The sequence below is a fragment of the Phodopus roborovskii genome, unplaced genomic scaffold (assembly GCF_943737965.1).
Source record: "Phodopus roborovskii unplaced genomic scaffold, PHOROB, whole genome shotgun sequence".
NCBI lineage: Eukaryota > Metazoa > Chordata > Mammalia > Rodentia > Cricetidae > Phodopus > Phodopus roborovskii.
In genome coordinates this window covers 9,302,809-9,329,889 of record NW_026126409.1, presented here as the reverse complement: position 1 = coordinate 9,329,889, position 27,081 = coordinate 9,302,809, and the positions used below count along the sequence as shown (strand labels likewise).

The following is a 27,081-nucleotide window of genomic DNA, read 5'->3' as shown; positions in this document are numbered from 1 at the left end:
TATCTTATTATACTCTGAAAGGAATGAATTCCCTTTGCATTTTTCAACTTCCCGTTTGAAAAATCCCCAGTCCTTTAGTGTTTCCAGAACCCACACACAGTTCCTCTGATAGGAAAATAAATTCTGTGGAGCCCTCTTTTCTGTTTCTTAGGGTATTATTTTTAAATTCAGAACACCCCCTAAGGTTCTTCCCCATGTGCATTGGCCTAGGGATGCAGGAGAGGAAGACAATGACATGAGGACTGTCAGCTGTGCAAACCCTGGCTGCCTGAGATAGCGCCTGCCAGGTGCAAGGGCTGTCCAGACCTCAGGAGACTGATGTTTGCTCCCGACATCCTCACCTCATCGGGCAGGAAATCAGGGGACCCCAGGTTTTCCCAGCATGTGTCTGCTGTTCCTTTCTTGGAACTCCTAGTGTCAACACTAAGGGGCACCAGAGCCTTGGACTGCAGAGCCAGCCTGGAGGAAGGTGCTGAAGTCCCAACGCAGAGGAGCCCACCCCGAGGGCCTGGGCAGCAGGCACAGTACTCTAAGCGGGTGCCCTAGGGTCATCGGGGGTCCTCTGGAGGAATCATCTGATATAAGGTCCCTCAAGCCTAACACAGGTGGGGCGTGCCATACTGATGGTGTTTCCCTAGGGCTGGGGAGACCTTTTGTCGCCGCTTACTTTGGAGGAGGAAACATGGTCAGACATGGAGTGCAGTGTGATCAAAGCTGCAGAGCACAGGCAGTGCTGAGGAACAGCACCATGCAGGCAGACACACAAGCACAGGCACCTCGCATCCTTTCCAACCCATAAAACCGATTTAGGACACATAATGAACACAGGGGAGCTGTCTAGGGACCCCAGGAACGTTCAGGCTGAGCCTTCAAAGTCACCTCGTCCGACCCTCCTCTAGTCAACCTGCTCTTTCTGTGGACTGTCTAGCGAGGGGAACTATGCCCAGCCCCTGGTCACCATCAGGGACCTCTTGGCCGCCCTCCCATGGCTGGGACTTGTCCCCTGGACTGCGGGGTAGGGAAAAGCTGGGGACGCTGGACAGCAGCATTTGCCACTCAGCCGGTGTCCTGACTCCGAAATAAAAAGTGGGGAGGGTCGGCAAGCCTAGGGCAAGAGCCTGGGTGCCTAGGGCTCTCCCGGAGGGGGCTGCGGACAGCTGCTCTCCAAGCCGCCACCTGGCGCGTCCTCGTCCTCCTCCCCGGGCCGAGCCGCCACCACTGCATCAGGATAGAGAGACCTCGGGGCGGGAGGAGATGACGCAAAATCCAGCGCTCCCCCCAAAAAAGTGTGCCTCCAGGACGAAGATGGCGGCAACTTAGCCTGGGGACTGAAGATGACTGTGGCCTCCGGAGGCCCAGCGCAGGCGACTCGGCTCCCGGCGGCGCCCGCGGGCAGACCTGCAGCGGCCGCAGCGACAGTCGGAGAGCGGGGTGGGGGGTGGGGGGGAGGGACAGCTCCGCCGGCGGCCGCCCAGGCTTGGGGCGCGGGGAGAGCCAGCGCGAAGTAGGCGCGGGAGGCGGAGGAGAAAGCCAGCGACGGAGAGGAAGGAGGAGGAAGAGGAGGAGAAGAGGAGGAGGAGAGGAGGAGGGGAGGCGCTCCGGTCGCCGTCAGTGGGCAGCGGAGACGCGGCATGCCCCTGGCAGGGGAGAGCGGGCTGTCCTCAGCTGGGCCATGGGGACCCGCGCTCTGACAATGCCGGGGTGACAGCAGCAGCGCCAGCCACCCCGCCACCTCCACCACCATCACCTCCCGCACTCAGCCTCCCCACCGGCCAGCACAGCTCCAGCCTCCGCGTCTCTCTCAATCTCTCTCTCTCTCTCTCTCTCTCTCTCTCTCTCTCTCTCTCTTATTGTCTCCCATTCTCAAGGGGATGGGGTCGGCTGATGATTAGGTGGGAAGCAAGATCTTTGTCTAAAGTATGTTAATATTTATGTAGACGGAGAAAGAGAGAGAGAGAGAGAGAGAGAGAGAGAGAGAGAGAGAGAGAGAGAGAGAGAAGAAACGGGAGGAGGGGATACGGAAATTAAACCCTTTAAGTCAATGCATATTGTGGTGACACCGGCACAGGAGCCCTCACGGTGGAGTCGGCCAGGGCTGTGCGTTCCCAAAATATGACCAGGGGTGCTTGGATGTGTCGGCAGTATGACGACGGCTTAAAAATCTGGTTGGCAGCACCCCGGGAGAACGAGAAACCGTTCATCGATTCAGAGCGGGCTCAGAAATGGCGACTGTCTCTGGCTTCTCTCTTGTTTTTCACAGTCCTGCTCTCTGATCACTTGTGGTTCTGCGCCGAGGCCAAGCTGACCCGGACCCGGGACAAAGAGCATCACCAACAGCAGCAGCAACAGCAGCAGCAGCAACAGCAGCAGCAACAGCAGCAGCAGCAGCGACAGCAGCAGCGACAGCGGCAGCAGCAGAGGCAGCGACAGCAGGAGCCCTCCTGGCCCGCGCTCCTGGCCAGCATGGGGGAGTCCTCGCCCGCCGCCCAGGCACACAGACTCCTCTCCGCCTCCTCGTCCCCCACCCTGCCCCCCTCCCCGGGAGGCGGCGGCGGCGGCAGCAAGGGCAACCGAGGCAAGAACAATCGGAGCAGGGCTCTTTTTCTAGGAAACTCTGCCAAGCCGGTGTGGCGCCTGGAGACTTGTTACCCTCAGGGCGCCTCCTCTGGTCAGTGCTTCACGGTGGAGAGCGCGGACTCGGTGTGCGCCAGGAACTGGAGTCAGGGGGCAGCCGCGGGGGAGAAACAGTCGTCCAGGGGCTCTCCGTCCACTCCGTTGTGGAACTTGTCGGATTTTTACCTTTCGTTTTGTAATTCCTACACACTTTGGGAGTTGTTTTCGGGGCTGTCCAGTCCCAGCACTTTGAACTGCAGTTTGGACGTGGTGCTCACAGAGGGCGGTGAGATGACCACGTGTAGACAGTGCGTCGAAGCTTACCAAGATTATGACCACCACGCTCAGGAGAAGTACGAAGAGTTTGAAAGTGTGCTGCATAAGTACCTACAGTCGGATGAGTACTCCGTGAAGTCATGTCCTGAGGACTGTAAGGTAGGAGCAGTGGGTTCCTTTCCCCTTCACTGCGGCTTTTTTTTTTTTTTTTTTTTTTCCGTCTGTTTCATTTGTTTATCTGGTACGGGTTTTTATAAGTTTAATCATTGTTTATCTGGCTATAAGAACTTGACTTTATGCTGAAGTTGCTGGCGGCCTGATGCCTTCCTTTGAGCATCCTTGGAAAATCAGCTGCTGTTTCTTCAAGCCATACCATTGGCTCTAACTCTGTTCCTGCTTGTCAGGAAGATAGAGAGGAGACCAGTGCACACAGGTAGTCAGTCAAAGAGACAGGGATGGAGAAGGCTGGTGGATCTGCCTATACCACTGCCTATACCACTTCCCACATACTGAAGTTGGTTGGCCACAGGAACAAGATAAAGTGTAGCTGTTGATGTAGGGAAAAACCAGCCAAACCTAGATATTTTATGGGTTTTATGGGGGGGGGTAGCTCTTGCTCCTCAGAAAGTCCAGGCCTGCTCTCCTCTAGGCTCCTGTTTTCTTATACACATGTGTAGTTATTGACGTGAGTGCAAGGCTGTAAATAGCTATCTACCAACTGATTCTCAATGTTAAGCTGGTGATCACACACCTTATGTAATTGACTTTTTTTTGGTAAACTCTGAAGAAATAGTACATGACAAATTTTTGGTTGAAATTCGTGGAAGTAATTAATAGCTTGTATTATAGTTAACAAGGTCTGTGACCTTGCTGATAAACAAGGGGAAAATCTAAGCGAGTTTCTTGGAAACTGGAGTTGAACCCCAGGGCTGCTGTCCGTAGTACTGAAATGGGGCTTGTTCAAGGAGGCCTAAATACCAAAGGCACTGCAGTGACCTTTAGCTGAGAAGAGACAGAGGTGTGGATGTTAGTTTATCAAATAACTCAAGAAAGTTGTATTGGTTTTCAAAAGAAATGGGACACCATAACTTTTCTTCCCTTTCCTATTTCCTGGACCCCATGCCTCAGGAACCTCCTTCCCTTGCCCTCAATGGAGGAAGGGTCAAGGGTTTTTCACTACAAAGGATCTGCAATTCTTTGACCCAGGGGTTACATTGTAAGTCAGCAGAGCTCAAGAGCCACACCTTACAGTTTAGCTAAATTTAATCTGACCTTGCTTATGGTCTTTCTTTCTTTTTCTTTTTTAAGATAGAAACTTGGACTGGAATTAAAAATCGTCAGTTTACACATCAATTAAAATTTCATTTCAGTGGATAAGGCAATATTTAAGTTCTTCATGTGTGTTTTAAACATACCTTATAATTCACTGCTAGGAAATAAAATTAGCTTTAGGGATAGAACCTAACAATGTAATGCTTACACTATGTTGCTATTTTTTTCCTGATGGAATTGTCCCAGAAAACATAAAGATATGGAAGTGATTGATGGTTCTATTACTAGTAGAAAGTGTCACATAGATTATAACAATTTACTGTTTAGAGTAATGTAAAAAATTTGAATTTGCCCACTTCTGTGACTGTGAAACCTCGTAAACATGTTTGTAATCTGAATTTCATTAGCTCAGTACTGAAGAGAGAGCATGTGTTGTCAATGGACTGCAGCCATTCTCTTCCTTAGTGGAAGTGTCCAGACACATGAAGAGTTTCTTTTTGTCTTCATCTGAATTAACTCTCAGCATGCAGTTTATATCTGTAATGGAAAGGTCTACTGTGAATATTTTTTAATATGTTAGGAGGCCCTCTAGATTATATTTTTGTTTTTGCATAAAATAGAATTTAACACTATAAAATCTTCAATCTTTTAAACAATTCCTCTTTGCACCAGAAAGTAAGCATAGATGTTTGTATCTCTCAGTGCAACAGGATTTATTATTGGAGATGCTTTGATGCCTTGAATTTATTTCTTGGTGATAGAGAGGTGGCAGTAGGGTATATTAATTTCATAAAAATGGTTTAAAAATATATAACTTGAGGTTCATAGTGCTAGTGTTCTTGGTTTAAGCTAAATGAACCAACTGGTTACACGGAGAAAATGATAAATGAATATTTCCTTAGTTTAATGGGTAATCTCTTTGATTCTGAGAAAGCCATATATATCTTCATACAAAATATAAAAGACAGTTTAAAGTGTTTGTTGATTTTGAAGGTTGGAACTGACTCTGAAAAAATTTGCTTGTTTCACCATAATTGCAATTACAAAATGACTACTGTCAGGAGCTTGCTTCAGATTTATGCAAAAAATTCCCCCCTCCCTTTTTTCTTTAGCACTTAAAAAGCTGGGGCAGGGTATCTAAGATACAAAAACTCAAAAGTAAATACATTGTGTCTCTGTATTGCTAATATACTCATAAAATACAATTTTATAAATATACTTATTGTAGACAAGATTTATAGCATCCTGTTAGGATTATAAATTAGTGGTATCCATATTTTAGGAGAAACAAATTAACGTTTTGGCTGATTTGGCACAGAGACATCTAACTTTTTTCAGTTAAGACTTATTATTATGTTTAATTTCATATTTTCCTCCCATTTGAAATCCATTCCATAAAATAAGGACACATTAAAATAAAATTTCATGTAACATTCCTTAAAGACCATTTTTGACTGGTTATGCATTTTAAGAATTATTAAATCTCCTCTAATATAATTATATGACTTGAAAAATGAACATTACAGTGCATACTGGTAACTTCATCACTGTGGGTCTGGGATGAAATCTTTGAGCATGGGCATAGCTTGTGGTTTGTTTTGTTTTGTTTGTTTGTTTTTGTATTGTCTTGAATTCATAATAAGTAGAGACAAAATACTGCCAATTTACTTTTCAAAGCCCTTATTTTGTAACACATTAGAAAAATAATCTGAAAAAAAAATGTACTCTGGTGTACTTTTTAACACTTAGGTAAATAGCTGGTTTAACTTTTTAAATAAAACCAGATATTGTATTTATGAAGAAATGTACATACATAAATATGGAACTTATATTTTGTCATTTAAGTTCCTTTTATTATACAAATCAGTTAGCAGAAGTTGTGGGTAGTTTTCCCTGTAGTTCTTGGTGGTATTCAAAACAGTGTCTTCAGCATATAATAAGAATCTGACAAATGTGTCAAAATCTTCAAGTTACAGACAATATCAAAAATGGAATTTTTATAAGCTCCAATTTACAAATATTTGTCATTTTTATACTTGACTTTTACAAGATTTTTCTCTTCTTGTCACAATTTTTTAAGTAAGTCCCATGCATTCTAAAAAAAAAAAAATACATTCTATGAAAGTGAGGTTTGAAGGTACGTATATTTTTTTTTCTTATAAGTAAGCTTTTGTTGCTACTGACATTATTTACTTAATATGCTTTCAGATACTTTACAAAAGAACACAGATTTGCGACTAGATTCTAACATAGGTCATGGCATAGTCTAAAGCTCAGTTATGTCTGTATAAATTCTAGTCTTCCTGTTGCCAGGAATGCATGGACTCTTGTCGTTTCATTTTTATAATCTCATGGTTAAGCAAATTATTGCTTGCATTTAGCAGACACAGACTACACGGCAACTCATGAACATCAAGGATGTGAATCTTCCTGAGAATATTTTGTATTTCCTTTTTCAGTCTGAACTGCTCACAGAACCACTCAGTTTGAGGTAGTAGAGTGTGAGATATGCAAATGTGGGTTTTCCATACAAATGAGCAAGCACAACAGTTCTTGGGATGGCTGAATTTGGTTGTCACTTGACATACCTGGGAAGAGGGACCCTCAAGTTAAGAATGCCCTCCATCGGATTGGCCTGTAGGCATGTCTGTGGAGTCTTTTTTTCTTGGTTGGCCATTGATTTAGGAGGGCCCAGCTCACAGTTGGAAGTGCCATCCCACAGCAGGAGGACTTGGGCTGTACAGGAAAGAGAGCTGGATTTTGAGTCTGGATGGAAGCCAGTAAATAATGCTGCCCTTTGCTCTCTGCTTCAGTTCCTGCTTCCAGGTTCCTTCCTTGAGTTCCTGCTCAGATTTTCTTGATGATGGTTTGAGGCATGGTGACATAAACTAAATAAATCCTTTCTTCTCTCATGTTGGATTTGGTCAGTGTTCTGTCACAGCATCAGTAATGCAAACCAGGATGGCCCTTAGTCTTACTTATTTTGGTGTGATATTCTGTAAGTTCACAGAGAAATAATTTAAAAAAAACATTTATTCCTTCTAGTTCATGTGTATATGTATGTGTCTGAGTGTATGTAGGTGCACCATGTACATGCAAGGTTCCACACAGGTCAGAGGAGGCATTCAATGCCCTGGAATTGGAGTTAAATACTGTTGTGAGCCACCATGTGGATGCTGGAAATTAAATCAAGGTCTTCTGCAAGAACAGAAAGTGTTCTTAACAAGTGACTGATCTCTCCAGCACCAGGACATGGTTTTTGGAAAGAAACTGCTGCACACAAGCCTTCAGCATTGCTTTGCTGTTCATAGTGACTGCACACATGTCACTGTCTAGAGGATGGAGAACACATTGAGGAATAGATCTCCACTTACATTTTGCTGCTTTGTTATTCTCAGTCATGTTTGTAATTGAATGATTTTTCTACAAAATCAGGTGGTCTGGCCTTGCAGATGAATAGACCACTTTAAAGTCAAAGATGCCATCATAATCATTTTATGATTCAGATTTATGGCTTTTAGAAATATGTTTGCAGTATTCAATTGTGGATTTATCATTGGCATTTTCCTCCTTATAGGGAAAACACGAATGTGAAATGTCTGCAGTATTCCAGACCAAGAGGTGTGTTTTTACTCAAGACTTGTAACTAGGTCAGATAGGCAGCTATATAGGACATAACCTAGATGTTGATGTATGTTGGTTTTAATCACTTTTGTTGGATGAGGTCAGTTTCTGCTTATGCAAGGTGAATTAAGGTGCAGAGGAATAGGAAACCAAGCAGAGGTCTGGACCTGAGATCCCTCATGTGGGAATTGTAATCCACTGTGATTGTTTTTCTTGCCAACCTACTATACAAGAACAAAATATAAGTAATATGTTTCAAGGAATAGAGTATTTAAGTTAGGACTATATGAGCTGTTCCTTTAATTGTAATTCTCATTAAAACTTCGGTCTTATAATAACTAATCCCCAAGCATTTTGATGCTCCTGTAGGCTTAGGTCATGAAGTTATTTCATTAATATCAGTGAACATAGACTGTAGACCAGTGCCTGTGGGACCCTGATGGAGGATCCTGACCATCCCTAGAAACTCTGGTGTCTAGAGACTCTGATGTCATTTATTTAGAGTCAAATGTCTGGGCCTGTTCACAATTGAACCAGTGGTTATGAGGCTCAGCCTGATTCTTTTGATCCATGTGTCTCAGCATGATAATTGTAGTGAAAGTTAAGCCAGATAGTCTGTGGAAATTTAACACATACACAGAAGACAGACAGGGAGTGGGAGTCTAGTGAGAAGGTTGGAGGAGTAGATGTGAACTACTGATGCAGGGGAGGCCATGAGGTAGAAGCACCCTAGGAGTTAAGGAGATGGCTGGGTGTGCAAAGATGGGCCTGAGGACTGGCTTCCTGCTGTGCCATGTCATATCTGTGTTTACAGAATAGGCCAAGCACAGGAGTGCAGAGACTGAATGACAATATTTGAGATGCTCCAGCTTCATTATTTCTGCTTCTAATTTTGTCATATTCAAATGTACACAATTCTGACCTTACTGAAAGTATATGGCTGGTTTTCAAGGCAATGTGTTGGCCTCCTATAGTACTTCATCTGGTTCATATCTATTCCCTTTTCATCTACTCACTTCATCAATCTTGGGGGATTACTTCCTTTTGACTCTATTTTAATAATGTTAATAAACTATGTTTCCTTTTTTGCTGTTTTTATGTACAGTAACTACTTGACATTCGTGTACAGCCTTTTGTAAGACACACACTGCTAATGAACACTGATTCCAGGCTTAGTCTAGGAAATATTTCTTAACAAAAACTGTTCCCTCTGGAAGTGATTATAAATAACTATCATTTAAATAATATATTTAATATAGTTTCCTTAATGAATTATTCTAATTTACTCTGATCTTTAATTTCAAAATAAGATAAGGTTAGCATATGTCCTTTCTTGGTAAGCAGTAACTGATACAAGCTATATATTATAATAGATGCATGGAAATATTTAATTTTTAAGTGATAATGACTTATCCTCAGGGTTCTATAGTCTGCTTCTGCATTCAGTTATTTATAAGCAAAATGCTATGATAGTGATCCCACAGGATATAAATCTTATGATGCATCTACATTCCTTTCACATTTAAGGATAGCTTCAATCTTATTAATGATGTGTCCACCCTCTTGTGGAATGAGTGAATGCAGTCATCATTTCTAGAAGTATTCAAGAAGTCTTTGTGTGTTGGTTGCTCCATCCTGCTCCAGAGAACAAATGATTCTCATTAACATTGTGAAGTTTATGGTTTTTAGTGTCTTTTCCCTCTGTTTCCTCTCTTCCTTGTTGGTGTGTTTTCTTGTCACCTGGTATGTCCTTACCTGTCACTTCGAAATTCAGCTGTGTGTCCCACAGGAAATGGTCTCATGGGAAATCTAAGGTTTAGTATTCCTTCTTCTCTGCAATTTTCTTCAAAAAATGATCTGTCTCTTTCTTATTTAACTGACACTGACTTTGTTAATTTCAATTGCAAATTGAACTAAGCTGTAAAGGGTGGTGGAGACATGGTATTCACTCTCAGACTATAATGTTCCAGGCACTTATGTGTTAGGAGCAGCCAACAGGGCTTAGAAATTTTAGAAATAGAAATGATTTTACTTCATTCAGTCTCCATGTCTGTCTTGTTTGATTTTATTAGTATTGGCTTCTGGTGAGGCAGAACAGCTTATGTCGAAAATCATTTACCTCTGCCTAGCACATATAAGAAAAATAAGAGAAAGAAGAGGGAGATAGGGCTCCTCTTTCCCTTTAAGGACATGCACCCAAGCCCCAGAAATCCTTCACTAGAGTTCATTCATGAAATTCCCCCCATTTTCCAACCATGTTGAGCCTGGAATCAGGCTTTTAGAGCATGGGTTTTTGGGGAACATACCAAATCCAAACTTGAGAAAAAGAGAAATAGTTTTGAGAAAGATATAAAACTAGTAAAGAGTGCCACACATTTCAGGAAGGACATTTAGGTCAGGGAGGAGCTGGTGAGATAGCTCAGTGGATAAAGATGCTCATAGCCAAGACCAAACACCTCAGTTTAATGCCTAGAACCAATGTCATGGAAGAAAAGCATCAACTCCACACATTATCCTCTGATGTCCCCAGTCTGTGATGTGGGTAGTACACATGCATGTGTACACACACACAGACACACATACACACACACACACACACACACACACACACACACACACACACAGAGAGAGAGAGAGAGAGAGAGAGAGAGAGAGAGAGAGAGAGAGAGAGAGAGAGAAAATGAGCAATGTAAAATACATTTTAAATTTGGTCAGTGAACTTGGCAATTGTGTCTTGATGACATTAACACTTGTAGATTTAGCAAATGACAAGAAGATATGCCAAGGGGTGGTGGGTGAAGGTGTGAGCTGCCAGTGAATGAAGACAAACCCAAATGCTTTAATTAAGTTTGTCAGAGAAAAGAGAGAATTAATGGATATTGGCCTCCTCAAAGAAACAACTTACAATGAAATGAACTTTATACTTGTAGCTATTGATCTAAAGATCTAGGTGAGGGTGGGGAATTGAGAGGACCATATTCATCAAAGCTGATGGGTGTGCACCTCCATCATTGCTAAAGCTTTTGGGGAGGGAGGACCATGTGCTTTTTCATACTCAGACTCCTTACCACTTACAGTTTCAAAAGAAACAGTAACCGACTCGCAGTAGTCCAGAAAATGAATAAATATGACCTTCAATTACACACTTCAATCAAATAGAAATCTCATTTCAAAATAATACAAAATATTGGGTAGTTTTAAGTATGAGACAAACCATTATATAGCATATGTTGCTAAAGTTATTATCTTTAGGAATGTGTTGCCAAACTGAAATATATACGGTCCTCTTACTAGAAGCACTGAACAGAAATTTCCAAAAGGATAAAATCCAGGTTTGAATTTAGGGGGAAAGTGTAGTGAAATGATTAGATGACTGGGCTTAGCTTCCCACTTGCTGTTCAGAGACACCATGGCCACAGTAACTCTTAAAAAGAGGAAGCATTTGATTGGGATGGCTCATTTACAGTTCAGAGGTTCAGTCCATTATCATCATGGTGGGGAGTATGCTGGTGTGCAGGAAGACATGGTGTTGGAGAAGTAGCTGAGAGTGCTACATCTTGCAGGCAACAGGAAGTCAACCGAGACACTGGGTGGTGTCCTGAGCATAGGAAACCTTAAAACATACCCATACAATGACATATTTCCACCAACAAGCCATACCCACTGTAGCAAATCACATCCCCTAATACTGCAACTTCTTATGTGATTATGGGGGCCAACTACATTCAAACTACCACAGCATGTCTCTTGTTTATATAAACTTATTTAACCAGGATATAGTGATGCCCTGTAAGCAGTAACAATTCATTAAAACCCATGGCAAACACCATGAAAACTAATGTCATCCTTACCTGAGGTCTTATGGGTTTTCTGGTCACTCATTTGTAGGTTTCACATGTTGACATTTCATTACACATACGGAATCCTGATCTGTTGTACAGACCTACGTTCTGCTTTCTGAAAAACATGACTGAATTATTCAGTTACTCTCAGATAAAATGTTAAACAAAACTTCCCCTGGAATAAAAGTATTGCGATCTATATTTTGGTCCTTTTCCTGTTATTTCAAATTAGAAATGAACACAAGCTCTATTTCTGCCTAAATAGTTCCTGTGGGTAACCTAACCAAGGTGAATGCCATCCAGAGAGGGTCAGTGAGGAAGATCAGGATGTTATTCTCAACCTCCTCAGCTTGAGGGTAGGAGCAGTCTTGAAGAAAGTTTTGAGCGATGTGTCTTGCTAGAAGTTGAAAGGTCAGGGGCATCTGGATTTATTTTTAGAGATGGTGTTCTGAACTTTTGACCTCCTATACTTGTTAAATTCTGTGTTCTTCACTGTGTCACACACACAGGTACTCGATCTGTAATAATTAGTATTCTTTTTACTGGGGAATAGGAAAGGAAGCCCTATAGCAAATGGGCCTTGGCTGTGAACCAGACTCAGTAGACATGGTAGATAAAACATGTGACAAAAGCTATCCTCTGCTCAGTTGAAGGTGTGATGCTGTCCATGAGAAATCAAAGATGCAGCAAGACACAGAGACAGGTGACAGACATCACCTAGGAGACATTTGCTATCAGTGCTGCCACTCGTTCCAAGGACTAAGAAGAGACTCTCCATGAGTTTCTGCAGCACAGTCTATGGAGGGAGAACAGTTCTAAGAAAGGATCACAGTGAGGATGGATGTTTGGGGGCAATCTGGAGCACTTTCCTATAGAGGATGTACACACAGGATGTGTCCTGGGTCCCGTCCACCATAACCCTTGGTAGCATCTTTGCCCAGGGCTATATGATTGCTAGATAGTCTCATGTATTCCTCTGACACTTTCAGTACACAGTACGGACCCCACAGTGCTAACTGTACAGTGAGACTGCCATTGACAGCCCCAGACAAAGATGACAGTCCTTCCCAGGGATAAATGACCATCTTTAACTCTAATGACCATTTCTCTTCATGTTTTACCAGTCCTGTTCCTGGTAATAGCACTTAATTCTGAAAAGGGGAAGTCGCAGAAATGCCAACATAATGTTATCCTCTGTTTCTTGTCATGTATGTGTTTGGGTCTGAATATTTAAAAAGCTAGCACACCAAGCACACATTCTTCTCCTGGAAGAGATATGAACTGAGGATAACTCATAAGTGAACAACTGGATTGACCCAATCCTTCTTCCCTTGTGCTCATGTTGGTCACTGTTGCAGTCTCAAACAACCCTCTTGAGCATATAGGACCCAGTGCCGTGGTGACACAAGGACAGAAAAGTTTGATCTTTCCTTATAGTTTCCTGCACTGGCTTTTACTTACTAATTCAGTCCTATACCTATTTCTCTGTGGAGTCAACAAGACTGAAATTACTTTATAGTGATTTTCACTCTTTTATTGATTTCTTACAATTAGCAAGTCACATAAAGTCAACTCAAGAAAAAAATTCTACTTAATTTTATGTTTCTGGAGAATGTCATACATAAGTACTGTGTTTACTGCCCTTTTCTCTTCCACTTCCAACTTCTTTTGTGCCTCTAAAATAATTGGCTTTTTTACTTACTGTTTTACACACACACACACACACACACACACACACACACACACACACACACACACACACACACACACACACACACACAGGCCCTCCTGAACTCATTTAGTGTTGTTCACATGCATATGTGTGTTTATAGCTGACCATTTGGGACTGGGTAACCTATAAGGAGGCTGACTCATGAGATTTTTCCTTTCTCAGCAACCATTAGTTCTTCGCCTATGGGTGGCGCCCTGTGAGATTTCCTCCATTCACATTGACTTACCTATTGGTGTGATATCATGCAGGTTTTGTTTGGGTAACTGTATTGTTCAGATGTCATGGTTATACCTTCCTTTTCCTATACATAATAATTCTACCTTCCATGAGGCAATTTGAAACAGCCCCATATGATTAAGAGCCAGATGGTAATGGGTTGAAATTCTGGCTCTGTCATGAGTCATTCCTCAAAACAATCAACATCAGGGTCAAGTAAGCTTTCTTGACAAATGGGCAAACCTAGCACTGAGAGAGGTTAAGGAATGTGTAAGGACCTCACAGTTCAGCATGACAGAGCAAGGGTTTCACCCGACTAACATTTAGCTCTCAGTCATATGGAACTTGTTTAAAATTATATGTATTGTCTGTTCTGGCACCAGCCTTGTGTTTATGATCATTTGAATTTCAGTTTGTTTGTTTGTTTTGGAGGAGATGAAACAGATGGAAGGGCAGCTCATAGCAGGAGTGAATGGGACAATAATCATTTTGCACATAAAAGTAACAAACTTGCTTTTTCATGTTTTATCAATGTTGCTGTTGCACCAACTTGAAGGCAGAAGTTAAAGTGTCCCCAAACATTTTAAGGGCCCCGGCCATTTGCCTGAGAGGTCTGTCCCAGTGAGAAGAAGAGAAGATTAGTGTTTACCTAAGAGTGTCTACTGAGTCTTTTTCCTAGACAGTTACTTTCCTCCCAGACTACTCTGGGAACAGTGATGGCTTCATATAGTTTGCGCCCTCAGTACTGCTTGAACATTGTGCAGGCAGCAAAAACCCAAGACGTTATCCTAGCCTCATCAATCAGCTCTCATCCAAGTTATTCTTTTGCTAGTTTAGTTGACAAGTCTGGAAGAGATCTTGAACTTGGTTTCCAGAGAGGATTTTGTTTTTAAAGGCAAAGAGGATAAGTTTAACCTTAAGAATCAGAGAAGGTTTTGGGAGCCCCGGGGGTGGGGTGGGGTGGGGTAAGGGTCAGGGTGGGGACAGATATTCTTTAAAATGTCAGCCTGAATTTGAAACAGTGGAAGAGCTGGATTCTTTTTTTTTATTATTATTTAATTTTATATAACAAAGTCCAATTAAATGAAAACAAACATTTATACACAATATTTGGGAATTTGGGCGTCGTTCTTTCCAAACTACTTCCTGCTGGTAAGGGGCACTGTCATGGGGGATTCAAAGAAGATTCAGATATCCTGGCTATATAGTCTGTAGGGCTGTTTTGTCCAGTTGTTTTGAATGTAGGATCAGCTTGTACTCTGTTTCAGGCGGTCTGGCGTGATCAAACCACATTAGTCTGGAAGGAATCCACATCTTTTCATTTTCTGTGGAAACAAAAATAGAAATACTTTTCCCCAGTAACTTGTCCTTCTACTTAAATTTTGGAGTCAAAGCATTTTTTTTTAATTTAATTTATTATTTTACATGTCGATCCCAGTTCCCTCTCCCTCCCTCCCCCCCAGCCCTCCCTCCCTTCTTCCCTCCCTTTTACCCTCTCTGCCCTCTCACATGCACTCTAAACACCCTCCCCTCCCATCCCCCCACCCCAATTCCATATGTAGGGGAATGCCATCCAGTTGGGGTCATGTAGATCTGACAGGTCATGTGAAGTAGGGACTAGGGCTTCTCTCCTGTCTCTAGATTAAGGCAGTTATCCCTCCATGGGGGATATGTTTGCAAAGTCCTTTTGTGCACCAGGGATACATCCTGGCTCCACTGTCTGAGGTGAAGAGCTGGATTCTTTTGCCTGGAATGAGCACTGAACACTCTAGGCCATGAGGTAAGAACTGGTCCACATGCAAACCTCCTGGAACGTTGACATCCTGCCTCAGTGCAAACAATGCAGTGGGGGAAGTAAGAGAACTCACATTGGGACCTGGAGTGTTTCATCTGCCCTGCCCTGTGGGCTGTCTAGAAGGGAAAATGTTTGTTTTGTATCTTTATATTTTTCAGAATTTCATACACAAGCACTATATTTACATAACTTCAATCTACCTTTACTCCAGTCCAATTCTTCATATATTCCTTTTATTCTCTCCCAAAGTATATATTTACATATATAATGTATGTGCCTATATGTGTATGTGTGTGTGTGTGAACATATATAACCTACAACCTACTGAATCCACTTAGTGTTGCTTGTATGTATGTGTGTTTAGTATTGACCACTTGGGATTCTATAGGGTTTCTTTTTTATTTATTTGTTTTTGGTTTTTCAAGTCAGGGTTTCTCTATGGGGCTGTCCTGGAGCTCACTCTTGTAGACCAGGCTGGCCTCCAACTCACAGAGATCTGCCTGCCTCTACCACCTGAGTGCTGGGGATTAAAGACAAGTGGTACCACTGCCCAGCTTGTATAGGGTTTCTATAGTTGTAACAAAACACCATAAGCAAAAGACAAGTTGGGGAAAAAGTGTTTATTTGGCTTACACTTTCACATTGCTGTTCACCATCAAAGGAAGTCAGGGAAAAAACTCCGACAGGGCAGGAGTGGATGCAGGAAATGATGCAGAAGCCGTGGAGGGTGCTGCTTAGTGGTTTGTTCCCCATGGCTCACCAAGTCTGCTTTCTTTTGGAACCCAGGGATAGTACTCCATTCCCCATCACACGATCCCTTCTAATCCTGTTGCCACTGAAGGAATTTTCTTAACTGTGATTACCCCATCTCCAATGACTTTAGTTTGTGTCAAGTTGACATAAAACTACCAAATACACCTCCCAACAGCTATTAGTTGCCTGTAGTTTTTCATCCAGGAGAGTGGAACCTTGTGAAATTCCTTCTGTCCACACTGGCGTGTCAACTGGTGTTACCATTATGTGTGTCTTCTTAGGCAACTATATTGGTTGCTATTTGATATGTACCATTTCTGTTGATGTCTAGAAGACACTATCTTGCACCAGACATCTTGATCCTCTAGTTTTTACAAGCTTTTTTCTTCCTTCTTTGATTTTTCTCTGAGCTTTAGGTGTAGGTGTTGGCATTGTAGATGTATCTTGTAGGCATGCCCTCCCCCAATCATTTATTCTTTGTATTTGGATCACTTGTGAATTTCTTCACTTTTGAAGTTGCCAATTCAGTCATGCAGCCAAAGATGTGATTTTTCTCCATCCCAGGCACTGGACCCTTGAATTGGTTAGAATATTTTGACCAACTTCTGGTGTTTTGTTGTCTTTATCATTAGGACTGAAAAAGAGAGCGGTGAGTGGTTACGACTAAGACACAGAAAATATGCAAAGACTGAAACTGATGCTTTATTAATATACTTTTTTTGGTATAGTACCTGTGAGAAATCTATGAATCACTCTAGGGAATGATCTGCAATATTTATTCATATATCAAATTAGATGATGCTTAATTTCTCACAATATTTACTTTAAATAGATAAGTGCAATGGAAACTTCCAATTGCCACAATCATTGTGAGCATTGCTTATTATAATTTTTGTTTGATTGCATTTCTTTTCCTTCCTCCCTCCCTTCCTTCTTTCTTTCCTTCCTTTCTTCTCTTGCTTTTTTTTTTTTTTTTTTTTTTTTTTTTTTTTTGAGACAGGGTTCCTCTGTGTAACATCTCTGTCTGTCCAGGAACTAGTTCTGTAGACTATTTTGGCCTTGAAGTCACAGAGATCAACCTGCTTCTGCCTCCCAAGTGATGGGATTAAAGGCACATGCTACCATTGCCTGGCTATTTGATTTTCAAGAGAGAGTTTTTCTACATAGCTGTGGCTGTCCCTAGAACTGGCCTTGTAGACCTGGCTGGCCTCAAACTCACAGAAATCTATCTGCTTGTCTTTGCCTTCTGAGTGCTGTCATTAAAAGTATGCACCATCACCTCCCTGAGATTATGATCTTGCATGGAGGTAGCTGGCAATCCTTAGGGACAATCAACTGTCTATCCTGTTACACTTATTGTTAGAAGATCCATAGAAACATTAGTTTGTTATAGTTATAAAAGTTTTCTGTCTTCATCCAGATGTATGCATCACCTAAATGGCCTGGCAGTCAGCATTCACTGGACAACATTAAATTCCTGATTTTTCTCACAAATAGAGCAGAGAAATCACACAGTTATACATGAAGACTTCTATGTTCCTCCCTTGACTGTTAAGAACAGTTTTCAGTCAATGTCATGCCTTTTCCACTCTTTGGTAATTTGTATGTCATAGAACCTGTTTTTATTCAAGTTAAGAACTATCATGTCTCTGAGTGATGCATTGAGTGAAATAAATTATTAAAGTGAATTACTGATGCAACTTTCCACCAAGTTCCCTTCAACTTCTTCCACTAAGAGAGAAAGACACTGTCCTCAATTGCTGGATGTACGTGTGGATGTAGCATGTGGATTCCAGGAACCAAGATCTGAAGGTGTTCCAAAGAGCTCAAGTGTCTTCTCAGAATTACCACCCAGGCTATTTCTAAAAGGCTTCAATCACTGCTAGTCAGATACACTACAGGTTATTTTAATATCTTGACCTGTGAACCATTTCTCTTGGAATGCATTTCATCACCCAGTTTTTTTGTGCCCTGCATGAGAAAAGACATGAAGTAGAAGGACAAATGCATATTGCTTTTTAAAAATAGTTCTCTGATGGAAGCTGTACTTGGGTACTTAGAGCCCTGATATTATATGGCAATAGTAATTTAGGCACCATGATAAAAGATATCCCACAATACACCTTGTTAAAGGGGGACGAAATAATCAGCCATTTCATCATGTGTGACTCATATATGAACGTGCAACAGGCACAGACTTTATCTGTAAATAGTAAACAAGAGTAGGGGTGGACAAGGAAGGCAAGCTCAGGAGTTTGATTTTTAGGTGTATGTAGGTAAGAACAAAATGAAAGCAACTATGAAGGCCGTAGTCCAGGAGCTGCTGTGCTCAGTCTGTGAGTGAAAAAGATTTTACCACCAAATTTTCTTGGCCAATGGTGTTGGTTTAAACTACTAAAAGAAAATTAGATTTTACTGCAGTCCCAGTCTAAAGACACTCTTCATAGCGCCCCCCAGGGTCTCCCTTTTGAATCATACTCAGCTCTAAGTCACATAATTACAAAATACCAGTTTTATAAAATATGCTGTTTGATATCTTTGTTGTTGAACAACGGGGCTTTTCATATGAGAAATATAAACACAGTATTTTATTTCTACATGTTTTTTTCAGCTAATTATGGGTTTGAAAATAACAAACAGCAGCATAATTACTCCATGGCTTGCACTGGGGTTGTGTGTTCCTTAATCGGGCCCCTTAAAGGAAGAGATAACTTCATCTGTGAACCTTGTCCAACACCCAGCCTTAAAGCTGGCTTCATTTACGTCCCTGTTGATTCCTGCTGCCTAGTTTGTGACTCTGGAGAGCCTGGGAAGATGCATTCTTGCCCTCATGGATCCCAAAGTGAAGAAGTGGTTGATTAAGAGAGTAAAGATTTTAGTTAAATTGAAAATGCAAAAGGATCAATCCATAAGTTGCTGGAAATGTTTGCTTAATCCAGCTGATAGAATACAAGTGTGGATGTGGCCTTTGTTGTTGTTGCTGTTGTTACAAGATCTTATCTAGACATCTTGCCTTGAATGTCATAGCTTCAAAAGTTAAGGCTGAGAAATTGTCTGCATAGACTTAGTAGTTTTAAAAACCTCAATAAGTGAAAAATTCTTTTCAGAGTATTCCTTTACTATTTCTCACTGTAGACTTGGTTCATCTAAGGTGATAACTGATCACAACACTTAGTAATGTCTTCAAAAAGAAGAGTTAAACCTCATGAAATTGCCTGGATAATTAACCACATTTTATAGGGGAACTAGTACCTAACTAAGATCTAGCATGCAGGGTTCTCTTGGGAAAGATTTATCTATTTTATGTGGATGAGTGCTTGCTTGCATTTATATATGCACATTACATGTGCACAGTGCCCAAGGGGGCCAGAAGAGGGTTGTGCATGTGTTCATCACATGTGTGCAATGCCCAAGGAGGCTACAAGAGGGCATGGGAATTCTGGATTGTAATTAACCCTGAGTGTTTAGCTGCTGTGATTTGAACCCAGGTTCAAGGGTCACTGAGTCATCTCTCCAACCTGGGTGCAGGGTTCCTTGACAAGACATTTAACAGCCATATTTGTTTGCCAGCACATACATACATATACACACATACACGTTTTCAGATATTAAAAATAATGGAAAAGGATGGAGTACTACCACTAAAATGTCACCTTCAAGAACAATCTGGTAGCATTTGTGGATAATGTACATGTAATAAACAAGGTCATTCCAGCGACCCAGTGAATCATGGGTAGATTGTTTTGCAGCAGCTTCAGTTGAATCAGGTTCTAGGTTTTGCCAATTTAGGCATCAATTATAAATGACAATAATAGAATAATAAATCTAACGGTGCAGTTCAGGCAGACTGAGCAGTACCATCTCTGTGAGCCTGGGGCATTGCTCTGGAATATTTCATGTTCTGTCTGTATGTAGTGATTAAAGTAGGGAGGTGCTGTCCTGGACCATTGAAGCATCAAATAATCTGCCCTTACATTTTTAGGGGAAAGTAATTTTAAGGATATGTTAACTGTGGAATGCTGATGGAATTCACACACACACAAACACATGTTGCACATGTGCACACATGTACAAGTATACATTTACATACACTCACAAATGCATATACACAACACATACACATACACATACACACATATTCAGGCACAGTTATGTGGGCTATGGTAAAGTCTACTTGAAGTCAGGCCTCTGGTTTGCATTTGTGACTTTAAGCATTTTCATATGGGAATTTTTGGTTTTCTGCTGCAGATGATCATGCTTTGTGTTTTCACGTACATTTTATAATTGTGGTTTTTGATCACATGCCTATGAACTATTATTTTAGAATGTTGTGGAGCATTTGTGAAAATTTTCACTATCAAGCCATATAAAATATTTTGAGGAATGTTAGTAGTTAACACTCTGGGAAATCACCAAAAAGCAAAACAAAGCAACAACAACAAAATCTTCATTGGTGGTATAACTAGCAGTAAGAAATGTCATCTACTTGTTGGGTAGATGACAAAGAGATACTAATAATTGTCATGATGAAAAGTTTCATATGCTTTCAGAGGGTGTTTTTGTAGAATTTTTGAAGAATCCAATAATATGCTCATTATTTTTACAAGTAATTCCACAAACAGAATACTATGACATTTAATCCCTCCTTAACATAGACTAAAGTAATATATTTCCATTTATTGTTCTTTCCTTATATAATGTAGAGAATCCCATTGTATTATTTGTATATTGTTACAAAAGAAAATTGTAACACCCATAGGGATTCAACTCTGTTGATCACCACATAGTACTGAAGTTCAGAAGTTTTGGCAAGGCTGAATGATATCTTAGGGCTATGATCAAGGTGCCAGGATAGGCCAAGTCTCACCTGGTTGTGTAGGGAGAAAAATAGTCCCAAATTCACATTGTTGTTAGTTGACTTCCTGTTGAACTAAAGGCCATTTCTTGCTGTCTGTTGGATGAATACTGCCCTGACTTCCCAACCACCTGGCTTCTCCAAGTGCCTCACAGTTTGGCAGTTTGCTCTTTTAAAGACAGCAAGTGAAAAACGTTTATCATTGAAACAGATGTTGACTTCTTATGAAAAGTAACTGTGAAAGCAACAGCCTTCATATTTGTTCTGTTCTGTTTGTTGGAAGCAACCCACAGGACCTGAGCAATCTGAGGGGAAGAACACAGACCAGTTTGTGAATGACAGGATTGGATTCAGTGAAGGAGACATAAGCCCCTTCTACATTGTTGTAGTTATGCTGACTTTGATGGCCCTGACTTGGGGAAATTGTTTATCCATTCTGTCCCACTCTGCATCTGGGAGACAACAACAGCCTGGTGCTGTTGCAGAATATTATTTTAAAGTCTGTCATATCATTTGGAGCAGGGCCTAGGCCCTCCTGCATGTGTCTAGGCTGAGGGAGTACCCCTTCTAAGTGTAATGGGCTTCCAAAGTCCATTCGTACACACTAGGGATTAATACTGATCCATTACTAGAGGCTCCATAGACTGCCCAGTCCTCTTAACTAACACCTACTTTCAGGAGGTCTGGATCTTTAATCCTGGGGAGCAGAAAGGGGATGGGGGTTGGTGGGGAGAACTGGGATTGATATGTAAAACAAGCTAGTTTCTAATTTAAATTTAAAAAATTATACAAAAATACATGAAAAAATCAATAAAAAATTAAAAATGAGGATATTATTTTAAGGTGTGCTACTTTTGTTTATGCTCTGGAACATTTAATGATGCAAAGAGGAGCTTTATTAGATAAAATTCAACTGCAGTGAAGAGGCTGGGTCAGCAGCCAGATGGAGAGGGAGGGGCTGGAGAGAGAGGGAGGACTTCTTGAGAGGACAGATGTAAACTAGGTGAGCTGCTTGATATTCATCTGGGAAGTGGGATTCTACCTGGACCTTTACATTTTGAATTCCTTAGGGAGATGAAAATTTAAGTGTTTTCTCAGTAGGTTTGAGAGTCCACATTCCCTCAGGCTTCGGCTCTTGCTGACTAGCTGCTGCAGTAGCTTAAAAGGCAGCCACAGTTAAACAATTAAAACAGAAAAACAACAGGGGCCCTTCCAGTTTGTTTGTCAGTGCTTGGAGGAAAATGTGTGGATTAAAAAGTGGCAGGTAGGCAGGCATTGGTGGCACACACCTTTAGTCCCAGCACTCTGGAGGCAGGTGGATCTCTGTGAGTTAGAGGCCAGCATGGTCTACAGAGCGAGTTCCAGGAAAGGCTCCAAAGCTACACAGAGAAACCCTGTCTAGAAAAACCAAAACCAATCAACTAAACAAACCAACCAAAAAAGCCAATCCCCCCAAAACAAAAACAAAACAAAACAAAACAAAGCAAAGCAAAACAACAAAAACAAAACAAAACAAAACAAAACAAAAAAAAAAAAAAAAAAAAAAAAAAAAAAGAAAGAAAAAGAAATGTCAGGTAGAAAAATTAAAGATACTAAACAAAATAAGGAGTCTCCCAGTTTTGGTCAGTACACCCAAGAACTCAATGTCCAGTCCAGTTGCTGCAACACGCAAGAGGCTTTAATGAACAGGAATCTTTTACACAAAAACGGGCTACCTCAGCACGCAGGCTAGAGAGAACCCCCCTTCCCTGGTCACAGGTGTCTTTAAAGGCAAAACCCACAAGCTTAGGGAGGGGGTGTGACCCTCTGTCCATTGAGTATGTGACCCTTTGAGGCTGGATGGTCTCACTATTAGGGTCAACAGACCTTAGGGCCTCAGGGTGTGCTAATTAATCTTGTCTGGGCAAACCAGAGGTACAGTTATCTCTTTGTTTCTTAAGGACCCTATTCACCACCTGCTGACTCACAAGAAAGGAGGGGCAGTGTGAATTCTTGGTATCCTGTTATCTCAGGGCCTTGTGATAGGAAGTTAGCAAATTCCAAGGAACTGATATTGGTCTGTCCTTCATTTCAAGTGGGGGTGGATGGGGTGGGTGGGTTCCTTAACTTTACTTTTTGTCTTTCAGGTACACAGGATAGGGCCAGAAGGGCACCTGGTAGATACCAGGAACTACCCCAAGTTTATTTTTCAAAGGGCTTTTATACCCCAATAAAAAGAGGGGGAGACAAAAGACTTCTTTGCCTTCTCAGTATCCAAAACATCAAGTAAGCACACCCTGAACCAAGTAACCTGTTGTCAAAGCAAGATACCCATTAGTTACTCCTTAGACCATAGGTCCTGTTGTCAAGGAAAAACATCCATTAGTTACTCCTTAGACCATAGGTCCTGTTGTCAAGGAAAAACAGCCATTAGTTACTCCTTGGGCCAAACATTCTGTTGTTTAATTTTGAAAGAAAAATAGTGGGTTTGAATTCTCTGACCTCCTTAAGTCAAGATAAAAAGGACCTTTTTTTTTTTTTTTTTTTTTTTATGGGCACAGACACCATCTAACCATCTCAGCCAAAATACATGCTTATTTTTCTATTTTCAATAAATACTCAGTTAACAAAATTAATTATAAAGTAGTTCATCAGTATCTTTTAAAACAACATGAGTTTGACTTCACAAACACAAACAGGATTTTAATAGGCATGATTCTACATGAGGAAATGGAATTTTTAATGAGTGAAAGAGAAAACAGTCATTTTCAAGTTTTCCATTCAAATTTGTTTTTCGTGTGAAACAGACTCTAAAGTTCTCCCTGAAATCATTTTTCTTGGGGGAGGTGGGGGAGCTGCTAAAATTATGAAATAATAAATGCCACATAGATGCTTTAGAAAAATACTGTCTTTTCACTAAAATGTCTTTTGGGGGCTTTGTGGTGGTGTTACACATCTTTAATTCCAGGACTCAGGAGGCAGAGGCAGGTGGATCTCTGAATTTGAGGCCAGCCTAGTCTACAAAAGAGTTGGTATTTTAAAAAGAAAATGTCCATTTGGATAAATTAAGGGGTCTTTAGGAGCGTGTTTGCTCTAAGGAGTCTGATGGCTTTTGCTATAGCATACACTTCTATTGTTTATCCTGTAAATCTCAGTTGACTGGATCACTTACCAAGCTTGTAGAGGTGGGATTCCAGTTAAATGTGAAGGGACTTTAGAGGAACTGTTTCTAGGCCATCTTGAGGCCTCTTGAGACCATGCTGTCTTCAGTGACTCTTCCCACTGAGCCTGGGGTACCAGGGGTGGCTACAGCTGACATTTGTTTAGAGGCCTTGCCTCTTGTTCATGTCCTGGTCCTTGTGTGTTTGCTTTTAAGTGAACAGGCTTCTAAAATTCTTACTGGGAAGTTTTGTTATGGAGAGAGAGAGAGAGAGAGAGAGAGAGAGAGAGAGAGAGAGAGAGATATGAAGTCAGGGTTTGGAAGTGTATTACTGCAGCATTGTGGAGTGACAGAAAGGCTAGTCAATCAGGGTACTCACTGAGTTCCTAAATATCCATCCAAACCCAGTGTGGCCCAGAGAACTTTTACTGAATGTTGTTTTCCCTGCCTATACCCCATGTCTTTCCCTCCTTGTTCTTAGGTTTTATTTATTTGTATTTTCTGTGGGTGTGTGTTTCACCTGTGTTTGGGCACCATACATATCTGGTGCCTGTGGAGGCCAGAAGAGGCCTTGAATTCACAGAGATCCACCTGCCTCTGCCTCCCAAGTGCTGGGACTAAAGGTGTGCACCACCACCCGACATGTATAGCTTTTGTCTTCAGAAAAGTTAGTTTTAGTCCCAGAGAGAGAGAGACAGAGAGAGAGAGAGAGAGAGAGGCAGAGAGACAGAGAGAGGCAGAGAGAGAGAGAGATCCCTGGTGGGCAGTGAAATGCACAAGATGACCAGAAACACTACCCTAAGGGCAGTGTGAATTCATGAAAAGATGAAGGGTGAAGCAGTTGTGTTCCTCTTTGGGAGTCCATCGAGATGAGGCCCTGCTGGATCACACTGCCAAAAGCTCTAACTGAGTGATAGGAAATGACTTTCAACAGCTCCATATCTTCATCCGAAAATACATTCTCTCCATTGTCAGACCATTAGTACTTGTTGGATTTCTTCAACTCAGATGATGATTCATATAATTAGTGTGCTATAGTTGTCTTTATTAAAGGACTGAAGATGGGTTAATGGCTTGTGATGAATGAGGAGAATAAGAACAGAGAACTGTTGATGGCTGAACTCAGGAACTGTTGATCAGTCAGTCTACTAGGACCAGATCCTTAGAGCTGCACTGAAGAGTATTTCAGGGATGACCTATGTAATAATGTAGCCTCAAATTCTTATTAGCACCCTACACAAGGAAAGGGACCAGAATAACAGTGTGGCTTTTCAGTTTAAACTCATGACTTAATATTGCCATTTTTTTTTCCTGTTTCAAAAGCCTCGAATGTGTAATGACAGATTTTTTTCTTTAAAATCTATATTGTATTTGTAGCCACTTACAACCTCTCTACAGACTATATTTGAAAGGAAAAAGTAGAGGTGATTCTTATTATCAATTCTTTACAGAAGCTTGTCCAGAAAGTGGGTGAAGGAAGAGCAGAGATTACAATTCCCTATGTTTTCTCATGTTTATGTTAGTTATGCAGAATACAGTGACCAAACATACTTATAGGCTTAGTCATAAATAAAATAGCTCATGTAAACATAGGTTCATATTTTATCTTTTTAAATGCTCAGATGTTGTGATGTTTATTGTTTAGGGGCAATGCCTTTTTTTTTTAATGAAACAGGCTCTTTGATCACTACTTATTATCTATTCTTTTTACATAAAAATATTTAAAATGTTGACATTATACTCAATTTATTTTCAATTTTATTGCATTTGCAGATGGCTTAGGGTTTTGTTGGCTATTAGGTGATTTTCAGTTAGCTTGACCTTCATCCCAGGGGCAGTGTCTTCTATATTCACAACACGAATCTTAGGGAGATGAGAGAGTGTGTAACTAATCCTTGATGGACAAGCATACAGACTTGGGTTTGATCCCTAATACTCAAATAAAATACTGGTTGTGGTGATGCCCTCCTGAAACCCAAATTCTGGATGGGTGAGAGAAGAAGGTAGATTCAGAAGTATTCTTTGGGCTTGCTGGGCAAGCCAGCCGGCCTAGCTTAATGGGTGAGTGCCAGGCTAGTGAGAGGTGCTGACTCCAAATACAAAGTACATAAGTCTTGAGCAACAACACCCAAGACTGACTTGTGGCCTACACACACATGCACATATACGTATGTTCTCTGGTGTACTCACAGACCCACCTGTACAGAGACACATATAGTTTTAGTGTGTAGCTGATAGAAAATGGAACACTTACAAGAGGTTGAAATAATTAGGTCTGTTTATGTTTGTCAGGGTAATCACCTGGGTTTCTACTGACACCAAGTCTGATCCTGTGTGTTAGAAGGGGCACTAAGCTCTATATGCCTACCCAATTCCCAAACCATGATATAGGAAGAATGAATAGAGCTTACCTTATGCTGCAGTTGCATAGGTTTTGGGAAAGACATAACCAAGAAGATTTGTTTGCATCCAATTTCCTTTTGGGCTGCTAATCCTGAGCATTATTATTTAACATTTATGCCCTAAAAGTTTAATACTTATGAATTTATTTTATCCTATTCCTAAAAAGTATTTTTGAACTGTGCACAGAGAATACCTCAGTCAAACAAATGGTGACCAGTGTCAGCTTTCTTTTTGATCCTGGGCAGCAAAGTTAGACATGGTTCAACAAAATATGTAAAAGAGTGTACGTTAGTGTGACACTGCTAGTGTAGGGGATATTTGAGTATTGTGTGTGATTCTGAAAATCTACTCAGATGAACAAATGTGTAAACTGAAGCCTGGAGTCAGCATGGGTGGAAGGGGCAGTGGGCAAGGAGAAGAGTGAGGAAGGTGAGACCCTGTTACCTTCAATGGGATCCTTGGCTCTGCAGTACTGAAATGAAGGTGGAGCCTGTAAGAGCCTCAAGTCTCACCTGGGTCTACCGCATCCCTTCCTCAGACAATGCTTTGTAACAGGACTTT

At 41.3% G+C, this 27,081-nt stretch overlaps 1 protein-coding gene across 2 annotated transcripts in view; it reads left to right on the top strand.

Annotated features, from left to right (window-relative positions):
* Positions 1-1,937: 1,937 nt before the first annotated feature.
* The window catches only part of Nalf1 (NALCN channel auxiliary factor 1), a 482,365-nt gene continuing 457,221 nt past the window's right edge, over positions 1,938-27,081 (top strand). For both annotated transcript variants that reach the window (XM_051181965.1, XM_051181966.1), the window contains exon 1: positions 1,938-3,048. In XM_051181965.1, the coding sequence (XP_051037922.1) occupies positions 2,113-3,048 (936 nt within the window). In that variant the 5' untranslated portion in view covers positions 1,938-2,112. The remainder of the gene's footprint in view (positions 3,049-27,081) is intronic.